Genomic DNA, 27,528 nt, shown 5'->3' on the forward strand with positions numbered 1-27,528 from the left:
ATAATGATTTTAAAAATTAAGGGGAACACTGAAATGCTTTGTGGCTTGCTGGACTTGTGTATTTCTCTGTGTACGTGATTGAGTGCAGACACCTGAGCATGGTGGGTAGCCAATTTCTCACTTATCTGAGTCATTTTTGGAGCTGGATGAGACACTTATGCCTTGTGATGATCTATTAGATACAGCTGTTGTACCGGGGCTGCTCTGATTTTAATGGATGTTTCTGGTACTCTGGTCTGGACCAGTGGTTGGTAGATGGAAAAATGATGGGGGTGTTTCTAATGGCTGTGTTAACCTTGGGCGAAGACACTGGGCTGCCTCACTGCCCCAAAAATGCATAAAGGAAACCAGTAAAAGCTTCTTCTAGGGGTGAATTTAATTCCTAGGCATGGTAAAAACAGCTTGCCACCTTGTAATTTCTATGCAGAGGTCCTAAATGAGGCTCTCTCAGTCATAAACTTTATGCTGCCTTCCCTGATTTTGCTTCCTCCTAGAAGGGTAATCTCTTATTGGTCTGAGCAAAATATAAAGTGACAGTTCATTTCAGTTTAATCAGAGTAGTGGACCAAAACAAAAAAAATGAGGATACAACCTTCTTTGCCTCTTCAGAGCTGCTCCATTTGGAATATTTGTTCATGGCCTGTTTGTATGGCTTCAATTCTTGGTCATGCCAAAGAAATTCTGAACCCATGAGGAACATATTCTCTGGATTTGACTCATATATAGACAGGATCCTATTGTTCTATTTCAGTCAAAAGAAAAAAACTTAATCTTGAGCAACAATGCCCAAGAGATTTCTGCTATTGCTAGACAAAGACAGTAAAGAAATATCTTATAAGTGTTAGACATTGTCTAATTGTCACCAGAGTTCAAGTTTTAAGTTTAAATGGATGTATAATCCTTTATTTCTATCCAGAAAGGTGCATGCTTGACCATCTCTGTTATGAAGAATGAGGTATCCCGCTGGGAAGTACTGATGTACAATGGAAAGGAAATATCAAGTTTGTTGGATTATTGTGAGGATTAGAGGGACATTTAGAGTTATAAAACATGCATTTGGAGTCTCAGAAAAAATATAGGTTTTTGTAGGTTGTCTAGTTCAAATTCTATCTCCAAGCAGGATTGTCTTCAAAATTAATCAAGCTGTTCAGAACCTTTTCTAGTCTAAAGGTTTTAAAACAATATTCCTATTGTGTTGCCATCCAAATATTATTGGCATGTTGCCCCTTTCTGAAATTTAGGACTCCCAATAATTACAATTTTATTACTTGGGGCTTATTTCCCCACTCTCTGTTAGTGAAAAATGTAGGTGAAAGGATGATAAATCAGAACAGCAGTGGCATTCATCATCTGTGTTCTGGTTTGAGTGAGCATGAGCACGTGGCTGACTGGAAGGGAAAGTGTGTTTGCACAAGGTAAGATTGGTTTGCGCCTTTAAGGTTGGTTCTGAGAGTGAAGAGGAGGAAAAGAAGTGGACAAAAGTCCACAAAAAGGACTTTGTGAATTTTCCACCTCTTCAGAACAGCGAGAGGTTTTATTGTTTAATATTCATTTTTTCTGCCTGTGCATCCTTTTCTTGTTAAATAAAAGGCTTTTTCCACTTTTCTCCAAGGAAATCTTTTCCCAAACAAGTTGGGGGGAGGGGTGCTTGAATCTGCTTTCTAGAGGGATCCTTTTGGAAGTTTCCTTCTGAACCAGGACAACCCCCTTCTACCCTGGCTCTGCATTACAACTGGACTCTGACATACAGCATAGTTCTGCTAAACCAGTAAATAAATTCAACTTGATCCTTGCCAAAGTGTTCTGAGAAAAACTAGGGCCTTATAGACTAAATTGTGCAAAAAAGTTCTGCATGAAGGATTCATTGATTTGCCAAGGAACCCCTGAATATAGGGCATGTGTATGAGGCCTGCAATAATTTAAAACTATTTATGTTCTCTCTTCTATTCATTTCAGGGGAAGTTCTTTAAATACATCGTGGGCACGTTGTGAATTATCATAAAGTACTGAAGGCTGGCTTGCACTATATTCCTGTTTTATAATTGCTTCTTTCACATTAGTGAGAATTCTATCTTTCAATTATTCTTGTGTTGGCCACCTTTAAGGCAGATGTGAGTCAATCCCCCACTTACCAGGAGTTAATTAAAAGTCGGTATTTCTGCAGTGCTTGGTATGAATTTAACTCTGCTCATTTGAAAGCCTGACACTGTCTTTGGCTGGAGTGGAGAGAAGGCAGTGCTAATCCTATTTGGAAATCAAACCTCCTGACTTCTGTTTATCAAAATGGTGGGTTAATCTTTAGTTAGTAGTAGTCACCCACTTTCTTCTTTGGGCTTGTTTTGTCAGGTAAAATCAGACAGTGTTCTTCTGCTCTAATTTTGGGGATATTCCTTTTGGGGAATATGTAAAAGGGATGCTGTGTTTTAGGACCAGAAATTGCAGCAAATGGAGTTATGTTCAGTATGACATCTTTTCATCCCTTTCTCTCTATTAAATGGGTATGACCACTTATTTCTGTAGTGACAGTAGTTTTAAGGAGAAATTGGAAAAAAAATAAAATCCAAACATGTTCTGTCTTAAGTTTTATTCCCTCATGTGCTTGTATATTTTCATGTGTACTTAGCTGAAAATGTCTTCTGAGTAACTAAGTATCCTCAGAAGTAACTCACTGTCCACAAACCTGTCTTCATTTCTTCATTGAATTGATCCTCTGAGTGCACACATGTGGCTCTTCCTCACCAAAGGTCGCAGATATTCATGTAAGCAGCGGTCTCCTGGTTAGCATATTGACACAGGGAGGATATCCATATCCCAGATGTGATGGTAACCTGTAATCCAAGAGTGATGAAACCTTTTTTCATGGAGTGTCTGGGCCATCTTTCCCAGCACTGCAGCTCAGTCTCCTTACTGACCACCAGAAAAGATTGTTTTCCCTACTAGGGGAAGCTCTGAGTGCTCCCACTCTGATTCATATCTGTCTTTCAGAGCCTATTTTCATAAGCATTGCCAAAACATCCTATATGCCAGAGGCCCTTAAAATACTGCTGTTTTCCTTGGATATCTGGTATTTGCATTACTGAAGAGATGTATTCTCTTATGTTTGAGGAAGCTTTAGGGAATAATAATGCAGGCTCAGATGTAGCTGAGGTCAAACAGGCAGCCCCATAAAGGTTCTAACTGCACAGGGCTTGTGACTCATTACTTCAAACATATAAACTGTAGTTTTTGAAACGTTTTGTAGCAAGATGGTCAGAGTGCAAGGAGAGAGAGAGACAGCAAAGTCTGAGAAAACATTTAGTGACTGAATTGTAAGCTCTTAGATTGGTGCGTATGAAATGCAAGAACCTGATTGTGATTTAATCTTTCTTGCAATGAAAATGTTATAACCAAGCAGTGCTGCTAGATGGATGGATGTAGTTTAGAGAGCTGGGATCAAGATATAGTGAATCATTCTGATGACCATTTCTCAGAAACAGCACTGGTCTACTCATTTTCTGACAGGAGAAAGGCCTTATGACACCCTAGAGTCATTTCCTTGGATTTCCTGTTTTCAGGCTCCTTTTATGAACCCAAGATGACATTAGCTACAGTTTAAAAATTATAAACAAAACCAAACCTATGACTTCTTCGGAAGACACATGGGATTAGAGGGGTTTCATATATAATACAGTAATCCTCTTTGGGTAATATATCTTACAGCCTTAAGAGCAAGTTAATATTTGTTTCTTTTGTTATGAGTAAGTTGATGTACAGGTTGTTTCCTGGCCATGTTAGTGCTGGCTGATCTATCAGTTAGGATAGCTGATGCTCATGTCCTAGATCTACAAAAAAGCCTCAAAACAAAGTCAAGCAAGGGTACAGCCAGCCCCAGAACATATGTGCTCCAGGGACTGTGCCACTTTCTAAAACTTTTATCCTTCCTCTTCTTCCAGTCATATTTTGTTGGCATTTTTTCTTTGGTTTTCAAAACATTTATGTCCCTTTTGTCCGAGGAGGAAGCTCCTGCTTTGTAATTCTGCAGCCTGCAGTGTGCTTCATGTGCCTCAGCCACATGACCATAGTTCTCATTTCTAAGAGACAAATAAAGAAATACTGTTCCTTCTTTCTTGCAGCTCCAAAGTTCCCTCTCTTTTGATGCTGTGGTTGGGATTAATGTTCCAAGGGGCAATGCTGTTGCTATCTCCTTTCAGTCCACAAAGGTAGTGCTCAGCTCCCTCCCTCCCTGTCAGCAGGGAACTCTCTCAGAGAGAAATACCAATATTTTTCTAGCTTGGCTTCTTCTAAAATTGTACCAAATTAGCTTCTCAGAGAAGTTGGGATGATGGATACTTTACAGTGCTTTTTCCCTTGGGAGACTGAAACACTGGGTTGTGGTCTACCTCATCTGTGAGAGCAAAGCAATCAAAAGTGCAGATGCCCATTTAGCAGAGACAAACTCTTTGTTCTGTGCTTGCTGAAGGTGAGAGACAGTCCTGTCACTTCTACCTGAGGCAGGGAGTGTCTGAGTCACATCTCTGCCCTCTCCGGGCAAGGTGGCATCAGAATTGGGGCTGCAGTCCACAGTCTGGGGAACTCGGTTGTGTTATGTCATTACTGAGTTATGCTCTGTTCATAAAAGCTCTTTAGTTTTATAGTGTAGGAAGAAAAGGGGACACAAATTATTTAGTAAGCTTTTCAAATTCTTTTTGAGTCTGAGCAGGAATGGATTTCTGAAATGGTCTTGGAGCAGCTGCACTGTTTAATCTCAGCAGTATTTTTCCTTCAGTTTTACACCCTGAAATCATTAATTTAAGTGCAGAGGATCATAAAATCTATCCTCAGCTCAACATTCTGTATCTTATGTTAATTTCAGAACCTTTATAGAATTTCGTTTTTTATGGATCTTGCCACCTTAGCTGAAGAACTGTGAGGAATTTATTCAAACAGCTTGTAGTTGCATATATGTATATATCAATGTATAGATGTATAATCGATGTATAGATGTATATGCATGCATTTGTGTGCAATACTTTGGCATATTATTACCCCCATACCATGGTTCAACGAGCAGCATTTATTACAATAACAAAAAATATCTGTATTCCCATAGGCATCTTTAGAGACAGAAAAGGTATGAGGCTCCTAAACTCAGCCAAATGGAACATGTTAGTTGTTGATATATTGTCTGCTCTCTACGCCACTAAATATTTTTAAAATAGTAATTAAAAAGAAGTTGTTCCAGAATTTTCCCAAGTCTCTTTTTGCTGGCACTAGCACAGGTAATTCAGTGAAATTCATGGAGTGGAAAGGCTGTGCTGGCCTGCACAGTGCTGTGGCTGTGCAGCACACAGCCAGACAGAGCTGGCAGCAGCAGCATTGGTCCCTGGGGGCCAGTGACAGTGTCTGGGCATGGGTTCAGCTTCCACTTCACCTGTTCTGCCCACCTGCTTCCAATGGGCTCTGGAGCTGCTGGATGGGTGGGTGGGCTCCTCCCCATGCCTTGTGCCATCTCAGCTGTGGCTGCTAAAAGAGGTTTTAGGGTCTGCAACACTTTGTCCTGATCCTGGGTGTGTTTATGGGGGAGGATGAACTGAATGTGCAGGGCAGCCTCAAAGGCAGGAGGAGGAGTAGTTTGGCCCTTCTTGTGAGAGGGGAAAAGAGCCTGCCCACAGCTGTGCAAAGGCCCTGGCTGAAACAGGGAGTGAGAAGGACTAATTATTGGGCTGGGTTGCCATAAGAGAAATCTTTGTTTCCATCCCCAGAGGTGTTCATTTGGCACTAGTGAAGCTTTGTCCATCTCAGGCACAGCACTCCCTACTCCCATCCTCAGTTCAGGGCAGGTTTTTCCCCCTCAGAGCCCATTTCCATCTTTCTTCAATCTGTACACAGGCTCTACCTTGTCCTTGCAGACATGGGGCATTGCTCCATGAGCCAGAGCTCCCATGAGCTGTGGGATTGGACCTTGGGCCATTTTGGCAGAGCCATGGGGCAGCACAAAGGGGCAGGGCAGTTGGGAAGACCACATGGACTTCCCATCACGAGGTCATTTTGCATTTCTTTTAGTCTTTGTTTGAGAGATTCCACAATAGCTGGTCCTGCTTTATGAATGTGTGCCTGGAGATGGATCATTTGGGTCTGCTTGGCTGTGATTTGTGCATCAGCACTTGTTCACCTCTCAGCTGTAGTGGAAGGAGAAGGGCCACTATGTCAGTCCCTTCATGGAGACATCATGGAACTCTTCCCTGTGCTCAAGCCCCTGGTTGGACTCCTGGTTGCAAGCACTTACTATTTGTAGAGCTGGGAACATAGTATTGTATGCTGTTGTTTCCTTTTCTGAGTTCAAGGGAAGGGAAATCCTTGGTGTGCTGCTGTGTCTCCATCTGGGACAAGGACAGACAAATCCTCTGCTGTGGGTGTGCTCAAAAGCTTTACTACTGGATCAGATAACTGCAGAATGACACTTTTTCTTTTTTTAGGCATTCCTTGTACTAAGCACTGGGGGATTCTGCAGGCATTGGGAAAGTATTGTCTGAGGCAAACCAGCAATATTTTAAAGCACAAACATGTGCCTGCTACTGTCAGATGGAGTTTCTCAGTCTTTTAAAATACCACATTAATGTAAGCATGCAGATGAACAGGCAATTGCTTTTTTATTTTTTTGATCTGCAGGCTTCTTGTGAGCTGTTAATTAACCAGAGCTGAGTGAAAGATATTCGAATGGGCAGCTGTCAAATGATGGAACTAATTTTTTTGTAATCCTGCTCATTCTATATTGCTGTATAATATGAAAATGTCATACATTCATTCAGCTGGACAGAGGAACAGGGCAGTTGCAATTTGGAACAGAAAAGAAAAATAGTGTCCTGTCTGACTGTTGTGCTGGGTATCCTTTAAGATATGTCAAGAATGCCTAGGATGTTTTCATTTGTATTTGTCTCAGGTTTTATTTCTTCAGTGTGAACTTCTAATGACTTTGTAGTTTAACCTTGTAGGAACTTGGTCTCCTTTTGCTGTCATCTAGCTTTCCTGTACTTATCTCCCACTCAGCTTGCCACGCAACACTTGTGTAGTGATTACCTAATGCTGCAGTTTCCCTCCTACTTAGGTGGAGATCCCTAGCATTTCTGCAGTACTGCTATCTTTGTCCCACACTGGGGCTAAAAGCCCTGAGGATGTGAGATGGGGAGTGTGTGTACTGACTCCAAAAGCCTGCTTTTTTGTCCTAAATCAGGCTCTACTGTAACTGGAAGTGCCTTTGTTTGGATGTGCTTAATTGCAGCCTGCATTTTGCAGGGGCATGTACAATTCTGACAGAATGACTAAAAGTCTCTAGCGTTAGTCAGCCCGATCTGTGAATCACTTATCACCAATATTCAGCCTACTTATTCCCCAGCAGCAGAGAAGGGAATCCCAAAGAAGGCTCAGTTTGACATACATATCAGTCTCAGGTGGGCTCATTTAATTTCCCTCATCTCTCTCCACAGTATTGCATGCAGCAACGTCTCCTCTCCAGATGCAGCTCACTCTTGATGGCTGACAATATTTGCCCTAAGGGTTGGGAACTTCCTGCCCACCCTCTCCCTTGTTGCTTTGCACAAGCCAGTTCAGGGGTCAGTCCCTGCAAAGAGAAGGGCAGCAAATTTCAGAATGGAACTAAAATTCACTGCCCCTTGTACTGTCAGAGTGGCTGCAGGCCATGCAAGGCTGAGGAGCAAAGCCCTCTGGCCAGCAAGCTCAGAGTGGGAGATGCACCCTGGTGGCAGGGATGGACTAGGGTAGAAGAAAACATCCTGATTTACGATTTGTCACACTAACCAGTGTCTCTCTTGTTCTCTTGTCTTCCCCAGGAACGAGTGGAATATCTCTTTCTCATAATTTTTACAGTGGAAGCATTTTTAAAAGTAATAGCATACGGACTTCTCTTTCACCCCAACGCTTACCTCCGCAATGGCTGGAATTTACTAGATTTTATAATTGTGGTAGTAGGGTGAGTACCAACTGCTTGTTTTTCAAGGCACTGTCCACATTTGGGACCATGAGAGTGGGTCAATGCTTTGTTACATATGAGTGATGTTAGACCTTGCTGTCCATCCTGTTCCTCTGGCAAACGCCGTTTTAATGGTTTGCAAGACAGAGAAATTAAACGGCTCTTTGGGAGCTAGAGGTAAAAAGAGAAAGCAGTCCAAAGCTGTTAGATAAAGCAAATTACCTCAATGTGCTTAACTGCTCGAAAATACATTTTTTTTAAAATATGTAAGGATTTTTTAAAATAATATCTAGGAAGTCCCTTAATTAAGACTAGGAGTTTGGTGACAGATAAATTCTGCCATCTTGTGAACTTTTGCTGATGTTTCTCATTCTGGAAGATGGAAGAAAAATTTAAATCCCATGTTTTCCTACTTACAAACAAAAATAAGTTCCTCAGTTCAATTGCACTGCTCAGCTGGCGATTTCAACACTTTTAATTTTGACCCTTTTAATCTTTTAACCTCTTTAAAGACTAGTTTTACTATTGTAGATCAAATTACCACTTTGAGCTGCAAACTTTCTAATTCTCTTATTTCTCTCCATGTTTTTCAAGTTTGGCATTTAATTTATTTGAATAAAAGCAAAATAATACATCTGCTTTTTTTGCCTAAGGGTTAGAGATAAGCCAGGGATTGGAATTGGGGTTTTTGAAGGGAAGAGGTGAAGGATAAACTACCTCTGAACACAAAGAGAACAAGTATTTCTTTGCCTGAATAATTTGTCCCATCCTCCCACCACTCCATTGTTAGAGTGTTTCATCGCCCACAAAAACTTGCAGTCTTTTCACCTCTTTCCCAAGGAAACCCTGCATCAGCTCCTAGGGAAAACGTCAAAAGAGACACTCCTAATCATCAAAACCCCCTCACAATTTCTGCCCCACACCAATCCGCCTTCCTGACCATTTTTGTGCTGGCCCCAAAATATTTAATCAGCAAAGTGCTGTGTGCTTCCCAATACCTCCCACTTCCCATCACCATGGATGAGAGTGGGAGGAAGGAGAATTCCCAGTGAGGGGGAGGGAGAACAGGCTGAAGCCTATTCTCAGTCTCAAGACCTCTCTGCTCCATGTGGGCATAAAGCTTCTCCTTACAGCAATGCCCATTGTGCTTCTCCTTTTTTCCTACCCACAGACAGAGGATCCTTTGGCATGTCAGTACCTGAAAACTGGAAAATCCCCACCCCCTCCCCTGGTAATGATATCCAATTCCATCATTGGTTCTGCCTTTGAATGCCCTCAGATATCTCACCTGTTTGGAAATTGCTGCCTAAGTTGAAGAAAGATTGAAGAACAAAACTCCTGTGAATATGATTATTCCCTTTTCATTTTTATGAGAAAGAGGCATTTTAAAGAGAGGACACATTACCTCCTCTTTTTCCATTGGATGTGAGACAGGAGGACTCCAGAAATCACAGAGCAGCATTATATCTAGTTTAAGTACAGTCCTTTTCAATTTTCCTATGAGGGCAGTTAATCAGCAAGATGATATTCAGGCTGAAATTAATTCCCTTGCCAATGACACAAGCTGCAGCTCTCAGCTCCTCTATCTGCTTTTGCCTCCAGCAGCTCTTAGTCAGTAGATGGGGAAGAAAAAATGTAACTGGGGAAGGATTACATGAGTATAATAAACATGGCCAAGACCCCAAGGTCTCTGTTAAATAGCAACAATCTCAAGTGACAGATTCCACTTCAAGGCCAGATGGGTTCCTTTGATGTTTATCTGTTTAAACTCACTGGTACAGTACCACAGCCTAGGCTGGTGTGCTGCTTTTCCTCTCCACAGCCCCTCTGCAAAATCCACTTGGTGATACCATCTGTTCCTCTCCTGCCCTGTCTTCTTTTCCTAGGGGCTGTCTGAAATCCCTCAGTGACATTATGTTTAAACTTCAGTGTATTTGAATATTTTGCCAGGAAGGAAGCCCCATGGAAAAGGTTTAAAATAAATTTGGAAGAGAGAGAGGAAGGAGGAAGAAAGCAAGTGCTGATAACAGCATTTCCTTGTGGTGTCTTTTTCTACCTATTGATGGAGCTATTAGAGAAAGCTGAGTTATTTGAACACTGTGGCAGAGGGCAGAGAAATTTATTTGGTGTGTGGGCAAAGGATGGTATGACTGTGGTAATTGCCATTTGTGCTTGCTCTGCCTTACCAATCATCTCTCATTTCTAAGGATGCTACAAAGCATTGGCTAGGTGGGAAGCACTTCTTTAAGTATTGTTGCAAGTTAAAGGAGAAAAAAAAAAGACATTTTAGACCTTTCAAATCTACCTATACTGAGTTCACCATATATAACTTCAATAGATAATAGCACATCTGGCTTCCTTTACCTTAAAATGAACTAGTCAGTAGAGTAACAGGAAAATGGACATTTGTAGGAGCTGGTATTAATTTTAGAGGGGAGTCACAGTTCCTGTAAAAATGTTTATAGCAATATTCCTGTATACTTTCCCCTGCATTCTGAAGATAAGTCCCCTAGTATCCAAAGGGATTTTAGAGTCAGTGATTCTAACAAGGCCATAGGAACATACAACAGCAGCAGAGGGAAGCACTGACCACAGCTGCTCTGTTTTCTGGTGAAAGGATGCATTTTAGACTGTAGGCTTGTAGCAGCTTATCATTCTTGAAATGTGGGAGACCTGTTTATTCATCAGCTATGTCTTGTAGAGTTTGAATCTGACTTCTCTTTAAATAGCCTCTGACCTTGCTGTAACAGCACTTTAAATACTGCTTTAATGAATGTCTCTGTGAGGGTATCAATCCAGAGGCTCTACCAACATTATTAATTAATAGTAGAAACAGGACCCCTAAGCCACTCAATGAGGCACAACCCACAAGCACTAATGGTTAGGCAAATTGTCTCCCAGTTCCTTCATTTTTGCTGTTCCTCTTTAGGAAAACACTACAACTTTCAGTTATCACAGTGATGCCCCTTAATATTATGAAATTTCTCTTGAGAGAAGACCAGCTTGACAATATTGTGATGGAAGAATATCTGTCTTTCCTGGCAGTGCTGCGGTTTGTCTGCCAAGCACAGTCATTCTCCAAGGACCTGTGTAACTACTGCCAGAGAAAAAGGTGTTGTAATTTGAAAGGCAGTATTATAGTCTTACTTGGGAAGGGAAGCAGTGAAGATATTCAGACAAAATCTGAAGTCAGAGCAGACTGGAAAATGTGGTCCCTGTTTCTGTCTTACTGAAGACCTGTGGGGAGTTTCTAGAGGGAAGATCCGAACATTTTCACACTCACAAATCACAGGTGAACTGTAAAACACTGTGGAAAAAACCTTTGTGCTTTACTCTTTCTTTTATACCTAAGAGGATTTTTTTCAGCTATGTTTTTCTGCTGATTTTTGCCCTTAGAAATACCAAGGCCTCTGTTTTCTTTGTATATTTTGGAGGCCCTTGACAAGTTCTTTTTTTTATGTTATGAAAATCACAGTGTGCTCCCCACAGAGGAAGCGATGAAGAGCAGGTTACAGCCTTATCATGCTGCTGTTGGGGTCATCTAGCAAAGTGAGAACCCTTTTGATTTATCAAATGTCAAAAGGAAAATAGAAAAATACAAGAAAAACACCCCAGTGAAGCTAGCTTCTTAATTCACAGGTAAATGTAAAAAACCCCAAACAAAGCATGGAGCATGTCCATACATGCATGTGGTAAAAATTTGGTTTTCTGCTCTTATAGTTCATGTCTGTCAGATGAATTTAGTTAAGGTTTAGTCATGTCACAAATGAAATCCAGAAATAAAGGTGATATGAATTGTGCTTCATCAGTGAAAAGTATGATATCCAAATGAAAATGGAGCATGAATTTACACTGGCAGAAAATAATTAGGTGGAAGTAAATAAGGTTGTATCTGGTTTTTGGAGGAGGGGAAGTTTAATGGTGAGATTTCCAGTGGCCACAAGAGATTAGGCCTCTTACCTTTTTTGTACCACCCAAACTCCTATTTCTTTGTCACCCTGTGCTTGTAGCATGCTAACTCACCTGCTGATAAAGAACTACACCTTGCTCCACCATACCTACTGAAAATTTTCCCAAAATGTTTTCTTTAAAGAGCAGAATTTCTTATATACGATAGAAGGACTCTGGCCTCATCTTTTGCATCAGTAGTTTAGCATCCATCTGGCTGTTTTAGTCTCAGAAAATAATTAGCTGATAAAACCAAGAGCATTAGGTACCTGTATATCATGGATGTCTGCCCATGCCTGGTTGAGAGAGGTGCTGAGGACAAAGAAGAAAAAGTGACAAGATAGTCTATAAACTTGAAGAGTGGAGTAGAGATCCAGTAGGCCACACTGGGCACAGTCTAAACCCCAATACAGAAGGCAAAGAGAGTGAAATAAATGGGAGAAATAAGAAGTTGTAAAGCATTAGGAAAAAGCAGGATTAGTACAAGGGAGATATAAAGCATGGAGTAAATGCTTTGAAGCAGGATTAGCAGGAGTATTACAATTCAAATTTAAGTGTAGGTTTTAAAATTAGGAGCAGCAGGAATTACTGCAAATTATTCCTGAAGTGCAAAAGCAGATGATTGTGGGTACCACAGAAGAGCACATTTAGCTTGCCAGTGCTGGAGCACAAAAATAAGGCCAGCTAGCCTGCAGTGGAGCTGCACTAGCTGGAAATGCAGGCTCTATCTCCAGAGGAGTGAGCTGTCCTACTGGTTGTGTTTCTGCTCCTCCTGAACTAAGTTAGGACGTTGCTTGGGCAGCAGAATTCTAGAGCAGTCTGGTTTGCTCACTGTACAAGTGGCAGCAGAAACATCCTTGGTGCCCAGTGCCAAGAGCTGCTTTTGGGAAAACGTGGGGCCAGTAAAAATGGGGATCAGGAAAATGGACCCCCAGTTTTGCACAATTGCTGACTCAGAATTCCTTGATATTCCTAGTCTTGGAGCTGAAAAACAGTGTTAGAAGCCTTTTTCAGTAAATTCTTTTTCCTTTAGAGGACCCCGGGAGACTGGGTCTGTTGTATAGGTTAGTTACTCATCACCTATTATGGGAATTCTGTGGACTAGAAAGATAGAAATGTTTGAATGTGAAACAGGGCACATTGCTAGAGCTTAATCAGTCACTTACTGAAAATACATTAGGCCAAATTTGACCTACAGTGTTTCTATTATGAAGACCAGCAGATAATTGCAACTGTATAATTTGTGTACACAGCTTAAGAAATACATACATTCCAATAATTTACATTCTTTGTATCAACCCTTGTTTGTCTCTCTCTGTGATATCTGTAGTCATTTCAGTATTTCTCATAGGCTCTGCTTTTTTCTTCTCTGTATCCTGCTTCTGCAACACCTACAAACTCAGCATCCAACCTCCTCACACACAGTTTTTCCCATGCTCGTTACCTAGTTGTTAAATCTTTCTGCAGTGCTTGAAGTTGATGCTTTGAATAGATCCAGTTAGGAGCTCCTCAGTCACAGCTGACAAGTTTTATAAGGCTCTCAATATGAATTTAAAAAAAAAACAACAAAAACCCGCTTAAGAAAGGAATTTCGCATTTGCGGTTCCCTAATCCACGTTTTTGTGTGGATTTAGTGCTGGGGCAATCTGTTGATTTAGATGTTTAGTAAATGAATCTTCGTTTTAATAGCCAGGGCAAGCTCCCTGTGTTGGTGACTCCATCAGTAAGATTTTTCTGCAGGCATTGGAGCTGCTTGTTAAGCAATCAGCCAAACCAGTGTGTGCTTGACCCATGGTCTGGGGGCTCTCTGTGGAATGTGCCAGTCAGGATATGGATGAGATCCTGACAGGGGCACCCCAGACTGCAAAGTCTGTGAGAGAAACCATTGCTGTATCCAAGCTCTCCATCTGGACTGGTTCTCTCATTCCAGGAAGTTTCTTTCAAGTTGTCTGTGGTACGTCCATAGCACCCGACAGACCAAGGGGTCTCTGCCACTCCAAGGCAAGCCTTATTTACAGAGCTGCAAACATCCACTTAGGCTGGAACAGCTTTTAACTTCTACTGAATTTGGCTGGGTTCAAGCTGAGGATTTCAAAGCTGAAAGCAATATCATTAGCAAATTCATGAGGAATCCGTTCTCCCCCAAATGTACTAATGTTTTACCAGAAAAATGGAAGCTTCTTCCTGAAAGCTAATTTATTAAATCAAGTTCTTATTAAGATAGGGTGAGCCTTCAGGATTTTTACAGAAGAACATTGCCTTTTCTTTCTTGTTCTGACTTTTTAAATGCTTTCTGAGGCATCTTAAAGCATCTACTCCTATTAGCCAAGAAAAAACATTAAGGCTGGTATAATAAAACATTCTAATAATAAGATTCCTACAGTTTTGCACTCTCCTTAGCCAGTGCATCAGGGGATTTACAAATGGATCCACAGGCACACAGTATGAGCATACACTCTATCTAAAAACTTGCCCCTTGAAGGGTCCTTGAGTTTACACCAAGTTCTATCTGCAGTGCCATTGGTCAATCTTAATTCTTTGTAAAATGGGTGGCAGATAATTAATGGTTGGCCTAATTAAAGGTTATTATTTTCTTCCCTGAGGTGGATTGTTCGTTAATTAAGACAGCAAAGTGTTGGTAGCCCATAGCTGGCTGTAAGGAGCCATGGAGGAACTTGAAGGAGGAGCTTTTTGTCATGTTTATGCCTGCTCCAGAAACAAGTGTTTTGCAAATGGTATAGACATCCCCAATAGGCTGCTGCATATGGGAAGAGTCTGTCTCTCCTCTACCATATGGGAATGTCAGAGAGAGGTGTGACACCCTTCACAGGTCTGTGAGATACTTTGGGTGATATGATGGTGATGATCTCTGTTCCTGTTTAGCCCAAGCCTTGCTGCCTGCCTACAGATTGTTTCCTCTTTCTTTTTGCAGGCTTTTTAGTGCAATTTTAGAACAAGCAACCAAAGCAGATGGGGGGAATTCAATAGGAGGAAAAGGTGCCGGATTTGATGTTAAAGCACTGCGAGCTTTCCGAGTATTACGTCCACTACGGCTGGTGTCTGGAGTCCCTAGTAAGTAATACCACTGTTTTCTTTTCAGCTGTGTCTGTGGTGTGACATGCAGCAGGGGTAATTTTTGTAACAATTTTGAAGACAGAGCCTGATACAGGTTATTTTTGGTGTGTGGGGGAAGACTTTTTTCAAATGTACGTATTTGTGATAAGCGTGACATTAATCAAAGGATAACCAAAGCAGAGCTGAAAAGGAATGGAAGTCTCGTGGTATGTCAAGTCTGATTGTGCAACCTTTTTTAAATAATGAAAGGGGAAGATCCAGGGGGTTTGTGATTTCAACCATGAAATCCTTTAAATGGTGAAGTTTGGTATTATGAATTCTTGACTTTGATGGAAATTCTGTATGGTCATGTGTGTTGATTTTGGAGGGAAAGGAACTGTTTCATTAAAATTGCATTTTCTTCTTTGTATGTTATGTTCAGATCAAGAGAACTGGGAACAGTTTAGAAGTAGCAGAATACAGGAAAATTTCATACCTTCTCTGTTAGTTGGACTTGTTTAAATTATTTGTAATGCCTCTGAGAAAGTCCTCAAGCAGTTTTTGATAGTCTTTCATCCCTTTTCTTGTTTGCAATGAAGCTATGAGTAACTAAGTCTGGTAGTTCCCTTGTGGAGGTGGAATATGGACATGAAAATGTGGGAAAATTTATATCATTTGGCTTGAGAGTTTCTTATGGATGGGACCTGCTTACCTTATGGAGAGAGAAGTGGTTGAAAACTGTCATTGGTTTCCACAATTATAACATAGAGAAACGTAGTGAGCAGAAAATGAGTTAATCTCCAGAATAGCTTTAGGGAGCACTTGATTTATTTTTATTTGAGGATCTTGCCAGACTCATATCTTGAAGTACTTCTAACCTTAGTCATGCAAAAACTTTGAGTTGAGTTGCCATAAACTCTGTGGTATCAGTTGTTCTGATCCAGACTGAGCTTGGCTGTGTGCTCGGTGCTCTTGGAGGGCTTGAGGAAGCTGAGGGAAACAAGCCTGACACGGTTCATATCCAATCTCGAGCCCAACATAGACTAACAGTCCATTCATGAGTTTTCTCATCAAGGAGTATTTAATTTGTACCAAAACAGAGCCAGGTGCAGACTAACAAATGCTTGGTCTAGACAGCAAAGCGCTAGTGCAGTGTGAAACAAGCAAACCATCAAGTTCATCTGACAAGATATCTTCTATTAATCTTTCTGGCTCTGACTAGGGACATATTTGTTAAACCAGGCTTCTTGGGGGCCAATGTGGCTTTAAAGAACCTACTGAGATCTGTAGCTAATGCAGCCTCAATCTTGACTGGGCAATTTTTAATTGTACAAATGCCTGTTGATTAGCCTAGAATAGATGTTATCGCATCCATATGTATTAGAGCATAACTTTTCTCATGAGGCCTTTTAGATAAGATTGCCTAAGCTAACCATAAATAGCACATTACAGGATTACATTCTTACATAAGTTTAGTGCAGAGGTTTAGAAGCAAAGTCTCAGGTCCCATTCAAGTTCTGTCCCTGAGGCATCATAAACACCAGTGGGTGAGTTACCAGCATTGCACTCACAGTGTTTTGCCATTTATAAAGAAATGCTTTTTTGCTTCCTTGCCCTTCCAAAATGCAGAAGGCTTTTCCCCTGTAAGGAAAAAAAACAGCACAGATTTTTCCTAAAATTACATGAACGTAACATACGCTGCAATTCCTTCTCACTTAACAGACTCTGTAGGGAAGCAGAAGCTCTTTAGTAAGAGGGGATCCTCTGGGTCACTGGCAGCCACCTTCTGCATGGAAATTCCAACATCTGCTGCTTGGCTTGAGGTCCAGATCTAACTACCACTATTTGGAAAAAAGTGTGTAAAGCACAACGATTCCTATAAAACAAATTTTTGAAACACATGGTGAATTTTTGCATGCAAATCTTAAACTCATTAGAATTGTTCTTGGGAAATAGTTTGTCTGAGGTGGAGAGGTTGGCTTGCAGCATGGAATAATTTTTCTGAGTCACAAGGAGTTTACAGGGATTTTTTTTGTCTCTGGCTCAATCCATAGGAAATAATCCAATTTAAGAGGGACATGTTTTGTATTCAGGTTCATGCATTTAAGGACCTGTCTCAAAATACAGAGAGTTTCCATATAAGTTTGATTTGAGGTGGGGTAAAGAAATATTAATTGCCCTCTGAAGTAAATCACTGGTGCCTGCATTTTGCAGATTGAGAGCTGGAAACAAAAGTTCAAGATTTAACACTTCCAGAAGTGGCTTCTAATTATTTGTGTCTCCTATTGGCTACCAGTGCTAGACATTTAGGTCAACAACACAACAATCCAACATCTTCAGATAGATGGATATAGGATATTAAGAGCTCACAGTCCCTTTTTTCCAAGTTCCATGCATACTTAATTCCTGGATTTGACTGTCCAGGAATTGCCAGTGAATATCTCAACCAAGAAATGGGGGACTGTCCATGTAGGAAGTGGTTCATGTGCAAGCAAAGTTGGGTCACCCATGAGCAGACAAGCAAAAAGGTACCTTTGACAATCTTGGTTAGGATCAAACTGTCCAAGGCCCCAAATTACATTAGTGCCTCCTAAAATCAAAAGGGTTTGAGGTCATGAATTCAACAAAGCCTGAAGACTACATCTGGATGACGGTTGTGGGCACATCAAAATTTCATCATTTTTAAGAGAACAGATGACACTTTTATGCTTTGTGGTTATGTGGACATTCACAAGACCTCTTGTCATTAGGAAGAAAACAGACATCTTGTTCAAAAGATAAGACAGACTTTTTTTATCCATGTCACAGAAAGCAACTGTACCATCACGGGAGAAGCCTTCAAAGGCACTGAATTCCAAGTCTTTGGGTTCTCAGTACAACTTAAAAAATAGTGTTAAGTATTTACACATTTCCAAGAAACTGCATAGGGATCGATTGGAATTGGTTTGAGGGGGTTTTGTGTTAGATTCTTTTTTAAAATAGTTTGAGTTCTTTTCCAGAAAACATTTTTTGGAGTGAGAGGTACAGTTCTTATGTGTGAAGTGTATGGCAGAGCAGTAGATTAGATGCATCCCACAGCTGTCATCCCAGGGCTGGCCATTGCTTTGTGTACAAAATAGAGTTTGAGCTAATTAAGCAAAATCCTTTTCTTTTTTTTCCCCACAACTTTTTTTAAGTCCTACTGCTTCTGGAAAAATGATCCACACTGAGTCCTTCTAGCCTGGCATTAGTGTGTAGATGAATGGTGATTATTTTGCAAAGCACATGGGTTATTTAGGTTTCATTGTAGTAAAGTCACTTTTGAAAAAGAGATCTAAGAGCTTGATATCGTTGATACACAGGGCAGATTTCACTGTTCAACTATTCTGTTACTGTCTTATTAAGACAGTTCTGGCAGGGCACACTTTATTTGGATTGCTGAAAGAACTTTACTGCTGGAGTACCAAAGCAGTCTCCTTGTAAGGAAAACTTTACATGTGTTTTAGAGCACCTGTCTTGATGTGTGGCATTAAGATCAATATAGTGGTTTGAGAAAGGAGAGAGAAGGAAAACAATTCCCTTGATGGACATGAGTAGACAAGTGCAAAATCAGCATGTCTACCAAAACTTAATCACTTTAGTGTCCTGGAAACTTACCCAGTATCTCCTTTGGCAGGAGTGTAAAGTATTGTAAAGCTTTCTAGGGACAGAATCAAGTCAGCCCTTTTGTGCTATGAGTTTTCTGTTCATTGCTATTCTCTCTTGGTTTTATGTTATTACATATTTTAAAACCTGTTTTAAACATTCTGTGCTTCAGGAGGGCAAAAAGAAACATCCAATTGGGCAATGAAGAAGCATGATCCAATTAAAGAAGAAAATCACTCCTGACTATTGGAAAGGGCAATGAGTTACTCCTACGCATGCTAGCTCATGCCCTTTTAATTTATAAAATTCCATTTCTGTCCCCTTTATTCATGCTGCTCAATTATACCACCTCATACATTCTGTTCATTCTCTTTATGTTGTACTTTGTCTTAATGTAACTGCATTTTTACCACTGGTTATTGCCTATCTGATATTTGCCAGACCTAATTGATAAGCTCTTCTGGACAATTGGAAGTCATATGATTTGGGTAGCTGCTGTGCTCTGTATTTGTGTTTTGAACAAGATTCTCTGCTGACAGCACAGATTTATGTGGGCAGAAGACCCTGCTACTCTTAATGAAGCTAGAGAGGAAACTTGACTGTTCCAATGGAACAAAAACTTGCCATGATGTCTCTCTTATTTTTTTATTTTAAAACCACAGAAAGCTAAGCCTGTGATGTGTTCAAACTTCACTGGAGTCTTGTAGCAGGAGAGTTACTCAAAGGCAGTGTAGGTACCTTTCTAGCAGCAGTACTTACATGGTCTGCTAGAGATGCAGCAATTGTATAACAGGGAAAGAGAAGGATGAGCAAAAGGACCTAAGCCAAACCCTCCCCATGACAATGCAATGTCCTTCTGCTAGTGACACAGCAGCATGTAACTGGCAGAGTACATTTTTGAGTTAAATAAGACCAGAATTTTCATGTGTGAATGCCTAGAGATGACTAATTTTATGTGTATTTAAATAATTAACCAGAACACATACTTTTTCAAAATGATGCTTATGTTTGAGTTCATGATTATACTGAGTTTATGAGAAAATTGGGCACATTCAGACAAGGTGGATGAAAAATTTAGACATTTTTAGATTTTGGTCTGTCTCATTGCAATTAGTAATCTGCCCTGAAATGCTCTATTAAAATGTATAATGCTTTCTCAGTCTCAGCAGTGTTCTCTACCCCATATTTATTGCAGTGCTTTCTCATTGCCACAGTCATCTTCTATCCTTATCCCAACGTCTCTGGCATTGCTCAAAATATTTATTTGAGCTTTGTAAGAGGTAGGAAAGTATTCTGCCTTTCCTTGCAATGTCCTGATAGATCTGAGCCATCCAGGTCTATATATTTTATGCCACATTCACCATGTACAGCAATGAAGATGAGAAGTAAAATACCCCCTGAGGGCTCTATGGGAAGAGTAATGCATGAGGAAAGGTTTTGCTCATTTGAGAGATGCTGGATTGGCAAAGTCACCCAGGTGTCTTTATTGTTAATTTGCTATATTATTGCATGTAGATGAAGCAAGGAAATCACAGGTGTGATAGGACTGGATGTTTTCCTGTCTAGGTGTTTTTGTGTGTGGGACTAACTAAATATATTGTGTGTGCTAAATCACAATCAGGTTTTTGGGGAGAAGTAAGAGCAAAAGCTTTCAAATGCTTACAAGATATTGAGGTTATAGTCTGTATTTTCCAGTAGTGACTGTTCCTAACAGTTAGACTGGCAATATTTTTTCACCCTTTTTAAGGGTTATGTTCTAATCTAATAGTTTGAAATCATAGGGGAATTCTGTCTGTATGGGCACATAATTCAGTGATACCTCCCTCTGAAAAAAAATATGGGGGGGACATTTGTAGCAAAATACAGAGTAACTTACAGAGTTTAAGACAGCAGAGCCATGCCAGACCCACCATGGTCATCTTTCTAATGTAAGACAAAGCAACTGCTCTAACTCATCTTTGATTCCAGAACTTGGAATTTGCTACTGAATGATTTATAATAAAATGGGTGTTTGATGCTTGTTGCCCATAAGAAGAGCTCTTGATGCTGTGAAGCTAGAAACTGATACTATAGCAGAGGCTTTGTCTTCCACTACACCTGATTCAGAGGTTGTGTACTTAACTGGGGGGAACAGGTTCAACATTTTCTATCTTCCATAATCCTTGTACACTTGAATAATTCTAGAAGCCAAATTGAACTTATTTGTAGTTGAAACATCCTCAGAGCCTCTTTTCTTGGTGTGTGTAGAAGGCTGGGCCAGTAAGGAAGGATCAGGCACCATGTAGAGAGCCCAGCTCCTGCTGCAGGCACTCTGCCTCCAGAACCTTTCATTCTGCCTGGGCTGTGTAAAGCAGGGAGATCAAAATGCTGATGTTTAACCACCCTCAAATGTTCTTTCCCAGGAAAAACACACTATTCTCACCTGCAGCACAATTCCAACTGGGGTTTGCCAAGCCACTTTGCTGGAGGCTGACAACAGGACCTAGAGCAGCCCTAGATATTGTCAGCTCTCTCTTTATGTGCAGAGTGACATTCATCCTATTCCATCCCAGACACTTGACTGTGTGGCCTGGGATTGCCCTCCTCCTTCCCAGCCACTGAGACAGCACAGCTCAACCCATTGCAATTATTGCATTTTGCAGCTGTTGAAACAATGCACATCCAATGCAATTATCTGGTTTGCATTCAGGATTCTTTTTTTTTTTTTCAGTGCCCAATCAAACTTTTCAACTGCAATTTCTCATTATTTTCTGTTCTGTGAGAGAAAATTAACACTACAACATAGAGTTGAGGAAATAATGTAATTGAGATAACAAACACAGAGAATTCAAGGAATCCAAAATGGCACCTCTTTTGATAACCATGTATTTTTGGAATATGGCAAAGAAATGTTGAGCCATTGGCTGTTTCTATACGTTGAATAGCAGGTATTAAATCTTAAGGAAATGCTAACTAGCTGTAAGGAAGCCCACTTTCTTTTAAAATGTATATGCTTCTAGCAAAGTATAGTTGACAGGTGTGATTTGCATTTATTCACTGTCTCTGGTGAAGTAAGGAACCTAAATCTGCCCTCCTGAGGTTATGCTATGACCCACACACCAGGGCAGGATTGTGGCAGGAGGAGATAGGAGAAGTGGCCAGATCAGAGCTCCCCAAATGTGAAAGGTCTGTGTTTAGGAGCTGAAGAATACAGTAAGATGTATAAGGAGGGAATCCTTATTAGGATCCTTACTTAGCAGTTTACTGCCACCTACAAAATAAAGGTCCTCGACAACACAGGGAATGACTTGATATACATTTAGGCAAAATTTGGCTTACAAATATTAGTTCTGCCTGAAATGTTGCTGTTGTTACATTAAATAAGGTCAGTTTTTGCCAAAAAAGCTTCCTTTTCTCTTGAGGTCCAGAAGCTGCAGCAAACGTGCTCTCAGGCAAATCCCTGAAGTTCTCCTTCATTCTTGAGCAAGACTTCTTAACCCTCTGTGCCACCTCTCCAGCACATACAGAACCATGAGAGGACAAGTTGCACCACCTTTCCCATGTCCTTGCCTCGCTGTTTTTAATCTCAAGTGGCCAATTTGTTTTGCTTTCATTACAAATGGGGAGGGAGTGGATTAGCAAGGATAGAACAGTCTGAACTAAATGTCCTCATTAGGCTTGTTTCTTCATGGTTAACTGCAAGCTCTACACATGCTTGCAAGTCCTTTATTTACTTAGGTCACTGTTACTCAAGGGAGTAATTTGATTCCAGCCTTGCATCTCCCTTAGGTAGGGATCATCCCTGTGAGTAGGGATTACACAACCAGGAATCAAAGCCTGCTTCCCTGAGAGGTACAGCCTGCAAAATTATGTAATTTATGGCAGAAGAAGTGAAGTCTGCGTAGCAGTAGCAAAGAGGGGTTCATCTTGCTAAGGATGATTACTCACAGAGGCACGTTGTTGCTCTCATAAAGATTTCTCTCATATTTAAGGAATGCCAATGAAAACAGGGAAATATTTATTTGATCTTGTCTATGCAGCTCTTTTAAAAGTAACACTGACTGCCAAGCTGCCCAATAACTGCCTCAGCCTTTATCCTACGAGTTACTGGGCATGCTGGCATGATTATTCAGCATGTCTTCACAACAGAAAAAAATCCCAATATCATAATATGGGACCACATCAGAGTGTAGGCAGTCCCTTCTAAATGAAGAAAACAAACTGCATGTTGACTTCAAAGAACAGACAGGGAGATAGTAAAAAAATCTCTCTTGGCTTAGTAAGAGAATTTCCAGAAGGGCTCTGGATGGATCAGACATTTCTAGTACCTTTTTTACATTCTTCAAGCAATGCCCAGAGTTATTCAGATTGGGTGTAGGGCACAGGTCTGAAAGGGAGGCCACACCACCAAGATACTTGTCCTGAAGCATCTAAAAATCTAAGAATGCCATCTGCTGTCTCCTCAGAACAGTTTGCATTGTATCTGTGCAGGTTGTAGCTAACTGATGCAAACAGGAAGACGTTGGGTTCCCAGTTGCTCACTTGTAATTTCTGGCTGCTGCTGTCACCACACTGGGGAGAGAAGATCTGGCTGTTCCACATCAAAGTAGGAAGGGCATTATCTGCTTTGGGTGTTTCTTACATTCCCTCCCAGATGACACCTCTACTGCATCTGGTGTCATCCCAAGCTTAGAACAAATGTCATAGCATACTTTGATTTCACTTGGCTGAATTTTGCATTGCTTATTAATTTAAGATCTTGTAAGCATGATTTGATGTCCTTTATTCATTTTCTCTAGAGTAACTGTGTGTCTATTAATGTGCCCTGATGGGACTTTTTAACTTTCTCTTTCTCATCCTGTCCCAAGGATGTGACTGGCACACACACATTTGGTAGCAGTCAACTCAAAAGTGGGACACAGGAGAGTTCATAGGTTTTGCTCAGGACACAAGATGGGACATGGGTGTTCCAGGACTCTGGCATCAATTGAATTACTTCTGTCTGTCCAAGCCTTCTAAAAGCCTTGTTTGATGCCTGTGGTCCTTGTTGTGATTTTCACAGAGCATTATTAAAATATCAGCAAAGCACAGAGCAGCAGACCAGTCAGATAGTGCTCTCAACCAGTGAATGCATTTAAGCCTTCCAATATTTTTTTTTCGGTGATAGTCTGAATTTATAATAATATTGCATCTTGTTTAAGTGCTATAGTAGGGAAAAAAATCCAAAACCAAATAATGAATTAAGTACAGGCAAAGATGAGGAAATATTAAGTTTCAATGTCTACATAAATCTATAGGAGAACCTTCCTCTTCTCTTTAATGTAGATTTCTCTGAAATTAGGTACTGCCTTCTTTGTTGTGTCTGCTTGCTATTGCTGTGCTAGATGACAGCACAGGCATGTTGGCTGGTATGAACAACTAATAAACTTTTCAATGCTTAAGATGTTCACTGATGGAACAAATTTGCTGTTCTGATCATGAGGAAGTATGGAAATGACAGCCCACCTAACCTGCCCAGTCTTTTAACTTTTTATCTAAGTTTTCCTTGTGCCAAGGAAAAGGGAAGGAGATCAGACATCTTTCTTAATCTCCCTTTTTTTCCAGAAGCAAATCCAATTCCTGTTTAACACATGTAACAATAACTTAGCCCATATGTGTTTTGCCCTTTGTTGCAACTGTTTTTTATGAGTTGAGTAGCTATGCCTTTTATTTTTTCAGTTTTAGATTATCTTTTGCTGGTTTGCCCCGCCACATCAATCACAATTCAGAAAACATCTGCTAACCCTCTGCAAAGAATCTTTTTTTTCAATTTCTGTACTGCTAAAGCTGCTCAACAGTTTTACATCAGAAGCATTTTTGACAGAATGTAGCTCACAGGACAAAAGAAATAGAAGAATCTATAAAAATTCTATTTTTGTCACCTCTTTCCATAGGCTTTACTAAATGTTGTTTTCTTTAGCAGTGGAAATGGCTATAGAAATTCAATTTCTTTACAGGATTACAAAACATCCTCTCTAAACTTTCTTCAAGCATATCATCTTTCAACCACACACCCTCCTTGCAGAGGGCTAAGGCAGTGGTGTGAGAACTGGGGCATATCAAATGCTATACATCTCAGAAGTATAATCTGCTGGGGGTGGTTATTTTCTATTATTGCTCACACATTAAGCCAGCAGCCTGTCTGACATTTCTCTCTCTTTTTTTTTGCATTGGTTGTTGGATTTGGTTATTGGTTGGGGTTTTTTTCTCTGCAATAAGTTGTTCAGGACTTTTCTACAGTTGGCATTTTCTTGAAGGTTGTTTCTATGCATTGGCTTTTATTTGTACTGAAAATTACCAAAGGATAAATTTCCTTTTAATCAGGTTTGATGTCTTCAGAAGTCAAATCAATATATCCAGGTATGAATACACACAGGCTTTACAAAGACCTGTTCTAAATCTAACAGTTTTGGTTTTTAATATGAACAGCACCCAGTGAAAGAATTTAGCATCGAGTCTCACCTTTCCCCTCACAATAGAGGTGAAAATTTAAACTCAGACTTCAGCCCACCTCTTCCTTTTCATATTCCAGGGCTGAGATTATTTAACTTTAAAACTTTGCTTTGGAGGAAGTCAGATTACTCTCAGATTTATATTTGTAGATGTCTGTATCTGTTAAGAATTTTTTTTAGCTGATCAGATTGCAGCAAGAGAGCCTTATGCTTCCCCCTTGACAGCTTATTATAGGTAAAAGGAAATTTAAAAAAAAACTGTTTAATTCCAGTGCATTCTAGCAACACATACATAATCTGTACAAACAGCCTTTGAACTGTGCAAGTTAGAAAAAGAGTTGCAAAGCAAACAAACACCAAAAAAGCACCATTCTTCTGAAAAAACCTATTTTGTGACAATGGCAACCATTAATTTTTCTGTCCAAACATACTGGGGCTACCTAGTGAGCTAAAGGACGTTTTGCTTATTGTGACAGAAAGCTTTTTTTTCCCCCCAAAGCATTTTATTATCTGATGTGTGCAAGAGTTTTAAGTCTAATCAGGTTTATAAAAATCGAAAGCAAGTCTCACTAATGTGGAAGAAGAAAGCAAGCTGGAGTTTTAGGTATTCTGAGAGGGGACTGATTAACCACTGAGTTAAGTCCCTAAATCCACTCTTTGTTCTTAAAACTAAGAGTCAGAGTTGCTCAGATTTGTCTGGCATTGTCTTTTTTTTTCAGTTGTTTAGGAAGAGAAAATAAATCCCACATGTGCATTGAGACAGTAACACAGCAATGATCCCACATTGTGGGGTTTGCATCAGCTCTTTAATTACCTGATCAGACAGCTTTCTATTGTTAGATTCTCAAAATTCTCCTAAAAGCCCTCCATGACAGTGATTTGAAAATGCCACACTGTGTCTCTCCAGAGCTCAGTCCCATCTGTGCTCATTAAGCACTATCCCAAGTTGAGAGCTTGGGTCAGTTTTCCTCTCCAGGGCTATAGAACCTATTTGTCACATTCAGTGCTGCACTTCTTCACAGTCATCTAAAGACAAAGTTCTAGATTTTATCCAATAGTTTGTTGTAATCCTTCTACCATGAGAAGTTCAAACTTTGTGTAGCTCATAGTAACTCATCACTTGTTTGGTGGAGCATTTAGCCTGCAAGAAGATCAATTTCTTTCATCAACATATTTTTCTCCACATACTAAATACCAGTAATCTTATCATCCCTGGCTGGACTTCTACATTTACTGAATCCCTGTTAGCATTTGTTAACTTTTAAGCTTTTGCCTTTCCTAAACTTGTTCACAAATGATGAGTTAGAACATCTGGAGAAGGACATCAAACAAATAAAATACTCTTTGTTATTTATAATAGAGAAAGGAGGGTGATGTCCACTTACCTGAGGAATTCTGTCAATAAACTGTAAAAAATGTTAACAATTTTATAAAGGTGTTTGTAACCCAAGTGTCATTGATCTTCCACTCAAATGACTGAGACCAAATTGCTTTGAGCCAATTTCTGCTACCATGAGGCTTTAGTGCTTCCAAGTTTCCAAAGTTCCTTGTTTGTAGAACTATTTCCTTATGATATGTGTTAGGACAGTTTTTTCAGAGCTGCATACAACAGCATTTGATATCCTGAAACAAGGCTTTTCCATCATTATCTCAGTTTAACTCTTGGCTTGGGTTTTGTTTTTTATGTTCACCTGACCAGACTAAAGACAGTACATCATGTTGACATATTCCTACCCAAGTTTTCTGATTTAAACAGTGTGGCGTGGGACTAGACCAAAATTTCCCCCTGTAAACATTGTTCCCTGTCACAGCTGTTCTTGCATATGAAGAAATTTTAAAAAATAGAAATGTGATGGGTCATTTCACTGAGAACTGGGGCAGTCTTTGGGCCAGACTGTCTTTGGGTTTGGATAGATCTGTAGGAAGAGGAGCCAAGAAAAATTCTTCCGATCTGTAGTCCTTCACAGTGGATAAGAACAGATAAAACCTTTACAGTGACCCCATGAATGGCTTTCTCAGTCCATGATCATCCTGTCAGCAGAAAATCAAAGCTATTTCCTGGGAAATAGTGACAGCTGATCCTTGCTGGCCTAGGAACTGCCAGGGCTCCTGAAGGCCCTTTACCTGCCTTAACTTTAATCCATCTTCAGAAGTCTCTGTCTGGCAGAGAGTATTTGACCTCATCCTCTCCACTCTGTGTAAGACTACTTGGCAGCACACTGTGGTCTTTGTTCAAAACAGCTTTGGAGTTTACTCACTCAACTTCGTTTTGGTTTTGTTCAAGATGGCCTTTTTCTCTATAATGTGGAATTTTCTGTAGGCACTCAGTTGCTGCTTTTCTCTCCATGCTCTATATTCAGGTAGCTGCATGGGAGGGACACCACACCATTTTTGGGTTTGATTTTTTTTTTTTACATTTAAAGTCTGAAGATCTTGCCTGGATCTCATCCTCAGCTGAACTGAGTA

The 27,528-nt window shown here is 40.3% G+C and overlaps 1 protein-coding gene across 17 annotated transcripts in view; it reads left to right on the forward strand.

The window, feature by feature from the left end:
• The window catches only part of CACNA1C (calcium voltage-gated channel subunit alpha1 C), a 450,865-nt gene that overhangs the window by 252,790 nt on the left and 170,547 nt on the right, over positions 1-27,528 (forward strand). For all 17 annotated transcript variants that reach the window (XM_084206870.1, XM_084206877.1, XM_084206868.1 and 14 more), the window contains 2 exons: positions 7,827-7,966; positions 14,847-14,986. In XM_084206870.1, the coding sequence (XP_084062996.1) occupies positions 7,827-7,966; positions 14,847-14,986 (280 nt within the window). The remainder of the gene's footprint in view (positions 1-7,826; positions 7,967-14,846; positions 14,987-27,528) is intronic.

The sequence above is a fragment of the Fringilla coelebs genome (assembly GCF_963513975.1).
Source record: "Fringilla coelebs genome assembly, chromosome: 5".
Lineage (NCBI taxonomy): Eukaryota > Metazoa > Chordata > Aves > Passeriformes > Fringillidae > Fringilla > Fringilla coelebs.